General features: G+C 37.5%; 1 protein-coding gene across 3 annotated transcripts in view; it reads left to right on the top strand.

The window, feature by feature from the left end:
- The first annotated feature begins 4381 nt into the window (after positions 1–4381).
- Positions 4382–9501, top strand: part of DCP2 (decapping mRNA 2) — a 63565-nt gene continuing 58445 nt past the window's right edge. For all 3 annotated transcript variants that reach the window (XM_074280689.1, XM_074280687.1, XM_074280686.1), the window contains exon 1: positions 4382–4786. In XM_074280689.1, the coding sequence (XP_074136790.1) occupies positions 4734–4786 (53 nt within the window). In that variant the 5' untranslated portion in view covers positions 4382–4733. The remainder of the gene's footprint in view (positions 4787–9501) is intronic.

Here is a 9501-nt window from a genome sequence, read left to right as displayed (position 1 = left end):
TTACTAATGAAAATCTTAGATATGACCTACATCTTCATGTATAGAACATAAACAATTTGTTCTTATTGAGTCTCTTGAAATCAGCCTTTGATGTTGGCTCTTATATGTTAAATTTTTTATTGATTTCAGGTTTCTTTGCAACAAAATCCTGAAACTTTTGACAGTTCATTTAATGTTCATTTTTTAAATTAACTTTATACTTAATTTTGCTGGATATGATATTTTGGCCCTACCCCAATTCTTTGGATTGTTGATATATATCAGCATCTGCAGTCTTTTATTGCAGTACATGATGAGTCTTATGTAACTCTAATTGTAGCTCCTGCATATGTTAATTTTGTTATTTTACAAGTAATGGATCTGGGTAGTTCAAATTTGATTTATTTCAGATGGTGATTGGGGGTTCCTCACATTTCTACTTTCCCTTCTTGTTCTATCATTTCAATATTTCTTGTATTATTGTATTTGGTCATAGCTTTCAAGTAGCCTAATTATTCTTATGCTTTCTTGATCTGTTCTCCAGATGTTTTTCTTATGAGTTACCAAATTTCCTTTTTATTTTTTCATTCTTTACATTTTTATTATTTCTTGATCTCTCTTAACTTCATTGGGTCTCCTTTGTCAAATTCTAATTTTCAAAGTTATTTTTCTTCTTGCATCTCCTTTTTTAAGTGGTTGAATTTCTTTCCATAATCTTGTTTTTCTTTTCTTGTCCTTATTTTTTATTTCTTAAGTTTTTCCTCAATCTTTCTCATTTGCTTTTAAAGTCTTTTTTGAGTTCTATAAATTATTTTGAGGCAGGTAACCATTTAATGTTACTCTTTGGGATAGGAAAGGCTTTCTTTACTTCAGTATTCTCCTCTCAGGATAAAACTGGATCTTCCCTAATCTCATAGTTACTTTCTATGAATGAATTCTTTTTTTTTTCTTGCTTACTTATTTTTATTTGTGTTTTTTCTTTTTATCTTTTAATAAGAGTTTGTTAGTGTTATCACCTCTTACTCTAGAGTGGGAAGAATGGTGCCTCTGGCTTCAGGTCTTCCTTTAGTTCTCCCTCCCCCTTGTCAGGAATCCTAAATCAAGATTCCATTCTCCTGTGAGTGCCTGCAGTCAGCAGCTTTCCTGCCCCACAATTTAGGCCCTCATACAGTTTTGTGTTCCTTCCTTCAGTGTCTCAACAGTATAGTTAAATTGATGTTTCTTATTAACAGAAGTTTCCTCAATTTCCTCAGACTCAAACTTTGGACTCCTAACACTGTCCAGGAAAGTTTCTGTGGTTGGAGCTGAGGCTAACTCTGAATCTAGCTAATCCTAAGGCTCTTAGCTTACTATTTCATTGGAGCTAGACTCTTTATGCTTCACACTGACCAAACTGGAGCTTCTCCGAGTTTTTGTTTTTCAACAAAAACAAAAACTGGGGTCCCCCAATCTATGTTGCCCTAAATACATATTTTGTTTTCTTTATGGGGGAAATCTGGAGAGCTTGGAATTTTCTGATTTACTCTGCCATCTTCCCAGAATTCTCTCTCTCCTCTCTTTTCTTTACCCAAGGAGAGCCCCTGTTCCCCTGCAGTCACTAAGTACTAGTACTCCTATTGGTACTCTGGTCATATGAGTTTCCATACTCTTCTCTGCCTTGTTACCATGACTTTGTCCTCTCCTCCCCTTTAGCCACAAGTGGTAGTGTTTTTCTTAGCCCTGTAACTCTTAGTGGGTCCCCTGCCCTCCTGAAGCCATAAAAACACTAGAGCTCTTTTTTCTCCTGGAATTGCAATCTGAGGCCCTGTATTCCTGTGACCAACTATAAGCATTCCTTTCTACCCTGAAACTGTGATCCAGAATTATAGTATATGGACTATAGAATTACCAATCATTGCCAATTGCACTCAGTTTTAGTATATTGTTTTCTATAATTTTTTCTGACCAACTTTTTTTATCCAACCCTCTTATTGTCTCTGGGCTAAGAGTACAGCAACAGCTCCTGCTATTGCTATAGTGGCTGCCATAACAGCTTATGTTCCCAACCAAGTCTAAGTCTTTCCCTATTTTTCTAAATCCACCAACTCATTTCTTACACCATAATAATATTTCAACTTTATACTGAATAGTTACTTTAAATAAATAAATATTGACTAATATGCCTGACATATACTTTAGTTTCCCTATTTTTTCTCTTTTGAGTAAATCGATTTTAGTTTTAACTTTTTCTGGGATCAATGACTACAACTCCTGGTTTTTCTCTAAGAAATTCTTGATCATTATTTATATTTTGTGTATTTATTATGTTATATGTATCTTCTCCTATTGTCTCCTCTCCTTTACTTCTACTCCCTATTTTGCCTTTTACCTAATCTACCCCTCAAAGAGCCTTCCTTTATCCTCTCTCCTTTTCCCCTTTCTTATTATCCCATTCTGGTTAATCATCACATCCTTCTATACCCCATCTCTTACCCTATTCCCTCCTCAGGACTAACTACAGTGATAAAAACAAATAAAAGTTGGGACAGAACAGTGGTTCTCCTAGAACAATGGAGAAGTTCTGAAGACCTAGGAAAATAATAAAGAAAATGTTAATAATGCAGCTGAGACTTATTTTTCACCCAGAAAGCTAAGGATAACTTTGCCTTGTTTGGTTAAGAATTCTTGCCCAAACCATAAGTTTGTTGGTATTTCCTTTCCTTCTCCTTCAATTTTTTGTTTTAGGTTGTGCCAGACAGGGATTGAGCTCCTCTTGTAAGTGGTCATTCTCTCCAATGAAGAAATTCTACTTTGTTGCCAATAGACCTAATAACTAATGGCCTTTTGAATTCACAAGTTTTCCTCTAAGGATGGACAAGTTCATCTTTGGGTTGCTGTTTGATCACCTATGCTCAGTGAAGGAAACAAAAGCAGAAAAGTTAGGTAGGTTGCCAACATTCAGGCTCAGGCCTGACTAAGCACATACATAATTTGCTCACAATTCACCACGGCTCCTAAGGTAAAATTCACCAGTTGTTCCTCCAAGGATAGATACTGAAGAAAGGGGTTGAAGGCAAGTTTTTATGCCCAGTCAACAGCTTTTCTTACTCAATGGCCAAGAAGGATATTGTTTGGTAATTTCCAAATACTAGAATCCTTAAGCACCAAGTCAGCTGGAGTCATGATCAGCTGAAGAAGGTAGGGGATGGGATCTTTGCCAATGCTTAATGGGGGTGGACGCACCCCTTGTTATATAAGAATACCAAAAAATGTGTGCATGCAAAATAAGTAAAATACAATTTTTTGAGAAGTGAGCTATCAGTTAGGGAGGGAGACATTAAGAAAGGGTTCATGTAGAAGATGATGCTTAAATTGAGCTTTGAAGATTTTTAAAATGCCACAGAAGTTTGTAATCTATTTATCCTTGTCCTTTTAGGACCTGCACTATTTTTTTGTTTTCCAGGATAGCTTTTCTTTTATTCATAACCCCCAAACTGCCAAAGTTCTTAAAGCACAGATTTTACCAAAATTTCCCTGAATTAATTAGATGGAACTTTAGATGTAAATATCTGTAGATAATATATCTTTATTGCCTCCCGAATAAAATTAATGAATGAAGAACCATTTACTAGGTACTTGTGTGCAAAACACTGTGTGTTCTGGAGATACAAACAGAAAAGTAAGACAGTTCCTGCTCTAAAATACTGAACTCAACATGGCAGTTAAAAGCATTGGAAATCTAGCTCCTCCTACCTTTCTGGACTTATTACCCATTACTTCCTTCTGCACACTCTCTACCTTCCAGTCAAATTAGCCTGTCTGCTCTTCCTCACACATTCCATTTCTCCTCCCATTTGTTAGGCCTTTGTCCTGTCTGTCCTTCAAGGATGGAATACGCTTCCTCCTCACCTTTCTGTTTTAGAATCTCTAGGTCCCTTTAAAGTTCTGTTCAAACTCCATAGGCCCCTGTTAAAGAGTTTATGGTCCCAACCCTCCACCCCCCCCCCCCCAAAAAAAGTTTATGGTTTAGCTGTCCCCAACCCCTTGGCTTGTATACATTTTGTTGATATTCTGTATCAACATACATATGTTGTTTCTCAAGAGAGAATGTAAACTCCTTAAGAGTATCCCTTTTCTTTCCAAGTTACAGAGTCCTTAGAGACGAAGACATAATTTACAGAAGACAGAACTGCCTACTAGTAAGAACTAAAAAACTTTCATAAAGACTTAAGCAGCCTAGAATGCGCATGCGCACGCGCTCTTCCGTCCAAGGATTCTCTCATTGGCGGCGGGAAGTTGATTCCCCTGGGTAAGCGACCGCGCTTCCTGAGTAGCGATTAGTTCTGACGCTTGAACAAACAAAGCGTCTATTGGCTAAATCTTTCGTCTCGTCCATATGCCTACTTCTCATTGGACCCTGGAAAAGGAAGGAGAGATTATCGTAGCTATTCGGCTCCCTGCCTTTATCTAGGCCACAGCGAAAGGCAGGAATCTGCACGTAGAGGGGGCTGTAGTGAAAAGATTCCGCTCTTCTCCCCACCTCTTCCTCATCTTTTGGGGCTTGCGTCCATATGAAGTGGGTACTGTTGTATTATTTCTCAAGAAGCCGCTGCAGCTCGCATTTGTGAGTGTGAGTGTGTGTGTGTGTGTGTGTGTGTGTGTGTGTGTGTGTGTGTGTGTGTGTTCGCACGCGTGCGCGGGTGCTTTACCCTTCGTCCCCCCTCCCCCCATCCCGGCGCGGCCGGGATGCTCTGCTCCTGCTGTTGGTGCTCATCATGGAGACCAAACGAGTCGAGATTCCTGGCAGCGTACTGGACGACCTCTGCAGGTACTCAAAGACGCCTCCCGGTTTTCTATTTCCATCCTCCGCACCACCGCTTACCCTCAGTCCCTCCTTTTTCTGTCTTCCCGTGGCGCCTGCCCCTCCCACTTTTTTCCCCTTGCTTCCCCTTTGTCCTTTCATGTTGTACCCTCGGACTTCTTAGCCATCTTCTGAGCCTTCTGTTCTGCCTTCCGGCTATCTGCTTTTCCTCTGCCACTTTCTCTTGTCTTCTTTCAGACTCTTCTCTCCCTCGAAGATCCTGCTTTTTAAAAATTGCATTGATTTTCTTACAGCTTTAGATTCTCTTCATATATGTGTGTGGAAGTCACACTTCCTTTATATTTCTAGCAACCACGTTTGATTGTAAGCTCCCCCCTAGAGTTTTTTTAAAACACCTTTCCAAAGGGAAGTGATCTTTTTTTTTCCTGTCCTAATTGAATATGTGTTCTCCGTTTTCTGTGGTCATATAAAAGAATTTCAAAGTTATGAATATGGAAGTAGTACATCTGTGGATGGCATTTTACGTGTAGTTTAAGTGATGAGGTGTCACTATCACCATTACTATTCAATATTGTATTAGAAATGATAGCTTAGGCAATAAGATTGAGAAAGAGATCAAAGGAATTACAGTAGGTAATGAGGAAACCAAACTATCACTCTTTGCAGATGATATGATGGTATATTTAGAGAACACCAGAGACTCTATTAAGTATGAGGTTTGAGAATTGAGGTTGTCCCTGACAGCAGTGGGATTCCATCCTCCCCTTCCCCCTCCCCCCCCCCCCCCAGCCTGGGCCCGTGGCAGGCTTTGCGAGAAAGAATTCGAAAACCCCAGTGAATACAGGCTAGAGGTTTGTGGCAAGAATGGTTTTATTTATGCGAAGAAAATAGCTTTCTTAGCGGGCAAACTCCTGATTAGGAATTAGCAGAGATGGATTGACAAGCTTTCGGGTTTTTTGGGTTTGTCCTGGCCTGGAGCTGAAGAGCAGTTTGGCTGAGATTTCGAATTGAAAGAGATTACTTGTCTGGGAGTTTTCCTTAAGAATGGATATGGCCAAATGTTTGTAGCAGCCCTTTTTGTAGTGACTAGAAACTGGAAAATGGATGGATGTCCATCAATTGGAGAATGGTTGGGTGAATTATGGTATATGAAGGTTATGGAATATTATTGCTCTGTAAGAAATGACCAGCAGGATGAATACAGAGAGGCTTGGAGAGACTTACATCAACTGATGCTGAGTGAAATGAGCAGAACTAAAAGATCATTATACACTTCAACAATGATACTGTATGAGGATGTATTCTGATGGAAGTGGATATCTTCAACATAGAAAAGATCTAATCCAATTCCAATTGATCAATGATGGACAGAATCAGCTACACCCAGAGAAGGAACATTGGGAAATGAGTGTAAACTGTTTCCATTTTTTATTTTTCTCCCCAAATTATTTTTATCTTCTGAATCCAATTCTTCCTTTGCAGCAACAACAACGACAACAACAAAATTCGGTTCTGCATACATATATTGTATCTAGGATATACTATAACATATTTAACATGTATGGGACTGCCTGCCATCTAGGGGAGGGGATGGAGGGAAAGAGGGGAAAATTCGGAACAGAAGGGAGTACAAAGGATAATGTTGTAAAAAATTACCAATGCATATGTATTGTCAAAAATGTTATAATTATAAAATTAATTAAAAAAAAAAAATGGATATGGCCCCTCCCAGCGGCCTGGCCAAGGGTTTGAGACCCAGGAGCACCCTTTCCCCAAGTTCCTTTCCAACCCTTCTTCTTCGGATTAAAGGGGACAGACACAGTTAATATCATAACTATTTGAAAAGGTGCATTTTTGAAAAGTTAATTTAGGAGGTGAAGAAAGTAGATTCAGAGAAGGTTTAGATAATTTTGTAATTGTTCTAATCAGTTGATATTATATATGTATAAACTCTTTAAGTTTAGTTATTAGATATAGTTGTTTCACAAATAAAATAATAATACTCACATTTATACAGCAGTTATTATATAACTGACTGTGCTAAGTAAGCACTTTGCTATTATTATCTCAGCGGATCTTCACAACAAGCCAGAGAGGTAAGGTGCTATTAAATTTACCGATGAAGAAACTGAGGCAAATTGAAATTAAATGACTTGCTCAGAGTCACAAAGCTATTAAACTTATGAGACAGAATTTGAACTCAGACTTTCTTGATCCCAGATCTGGTGTTGTATCTATTCGGCCACTTAGCTTTGTAAGTCATTTTATTGAGTACTTGGTGCAGTAGATAGAATATGAGCTTGAAGTCAAGAGATCTCCTCTTTCTGATTTCAAATCTGGTCTCAGATATTTACTAGCTGTGTGACCCTGGGCAAGTCACTTAACCTTATTTGCTTGAGTTCCTCATCTACAAAATGAGCCAGAGAAGGAAATGGCAAACCACTCTAGTATTTTCCGAGAGTTTGACCATCATAAAAATGAACAAAAATTCAAAGTATACAGTTTGTTATACAGGGATTTTAAGAATTCTATATATAACGTGATATTAATGTAATTAATACAGCTGCAGGACCAAAATGTCATCATAGTGTATTATTGAGATGCCACTAATTGTAAAAAAAAGCTTGCCTTCATGTGTTTATGAGATTCAGCACTTCTCTGATTATCAGAGTCAACAGGGGAACAATATCTGTTGGTTTTGACAGCAACCAAATTAGCCATGCCTCTGGTGATTTAAAATTTTTAAGCCCTGTACAGATTTTAGTAGTTCCGTTTTGATAGTTGGAGACCTTGAAAGACTTGAGCTTCTTGTTGGGGCAGGAAGAGTAAGAATTCTACCCCTTTTCCTCTTAACCCTCAGTATTAGAGCTATAGTATTGAAGGGGAACTACTGGACCAGTAGGAAATATTGTACCCAGCAGGAAGTAAAGATATAGGGTGTATAGATACAAAAAGAAAGAAACCAGAGGAATAGAGCAATGTAAGGGAGCTAGCCCTGACAAAAGAAAACAGACCAGAGACCTTTAGCTATGGAGAGAACCAGACCTTGGGAACTCAACTAAACAACTTGGCTAGCAAAGATGCTAAAATTTCACTTAGGATAAATAGAAAGCTGTTTGGATGTCCATCTTTTAAAGATCTCTCTATACCTCAGTTTCCTCATCTATAAAATGCAAGAGTTGGATTTCATAGTTCTATCCTACTCAAAAATCTATGATCAGTGATATTTTTTTTATGCCTTTGACTACTTAAGCCTGAAATATAAATTTTAAAAAAACGTGTGTATGTATGTGTATGTGTGTATATATATATATATATATAATATAAAAGCTTTTTATTTTCAAAATATATGCAAAGATAGTTTTCAGCATTCACCCATGCAAAACTTTGTGTTCCACATTTTTCTCCCTCCTTTCTCCCCATGCCCTCCCCTAGATAGCAAGTAATTTAATATGTTAAACATGTGCAATTCTTCTCTACATATTTCCACATTTATCATGATACACAAGAAAAATCAGATCAAAAAGGAAAAAAAAAATGAGAAAGAAAACAAAAAGCAAGCAAACCACAACCAAAAAGATAAAAATACTATGTTGTGATCCACAAGTCCTCACAATCCTCTTTCTGGATGCAGATAGCTCTCTCTCCATCAGAAGTCTATTGTAATTGGTCTGAATCACCTCATTGTTAAAAACAGTCACGTTCATCAGAATTGATCATCATATAATCTTGTTGCCGTGTACAATGCTCTCTTGGTTCTACTCACTTCACTTAGTATTGTTCATCTAAGTCTCTCTAGGCCTTTCTGAAGTTATCCTGCTGATTATTTCTTATAGAACTATAATATTCCATAATATTCATATATTATAACTTATTTAGCCATTCCCCAGTTGATGGACATCCATTTAATTTCCAGTTCTTTGCTACAAACGTGGTTCCTTTTCCCTTTTTTTATGGTCTCTGGGATGGGTAGGGACACTGCTGGATCAAAGAATTTGCAGAGTTTAATAGGATAGAGCTCCAAATTGCTCTCCAAAATGGTCGGATCAGTTCACAACTTCGCCAACAATGTAATATCCTAGTTTTCTCACATCCTTTCCAACATGTATCATTATCTTTTCCTGTCATCTTAGCTAATCTGAGAGCTGTGTTAGAGGTACCTCAAAGTTGTCTTAATTTGCATTTCTCTAATCAATAGTGATTTAGAGCATTTTTTTTTTCATCTAACTAGAAATGGTTTTAGTTTCTTCACTTGAAAATTGTCTATTCAAATCTTTTGACCATTTTATCAGTTGGAGAATGCTAAGCCTGAAATAATTAAAACTTGAAGGGAAGCTAGTTATTTGCTATTCAGTCATGTCTGACTTTGTGTTCCTGTGAACCATAGCATGTTAGTGTTGTTGATGAAGTTTTCCTGGCAAAGCTATTGGAGTGGTTTGCTATTTACTTTTTCAGGGCAAACAGATCAAGTGATTTGTCCAAGATCACATAGCTACTTAAGAGTTGGTACCTACTTACTGTTCTTCACACCTCTAATTAAAAAATATATATATATTGAAAAGCAGACAGAATATATATGTCTAAGTGTTGATTATATTTTTGGTTTTCTTGATTATATTTTTAATTTAGTTGTAGTTGTACATATCATTGTGATGTGGACACTGAGTCAGAAAGAAGCATAATCAAGTATTATGAGCATAACCAAGTCCCAGACTATCCTA

Source organism: Sminthopsis crassicaudata, chromosome 1 (genome assembly GCF_048593235.1).
Source record: "Sminthopsis crassicaudata isolate SCR6 chromosome 1, ASM4859323v1, whole genome shotgun sequence".
NCBI lineage: Eukaryota > Metazoa > Chordata > Mammalia > Dasyuromorphia > Dasyuridae > Sminthopsis > Sminthopsis crassicaudata.
This window is presented reverse-complemented; position numbering and strand designations above follow the sequence as displayed.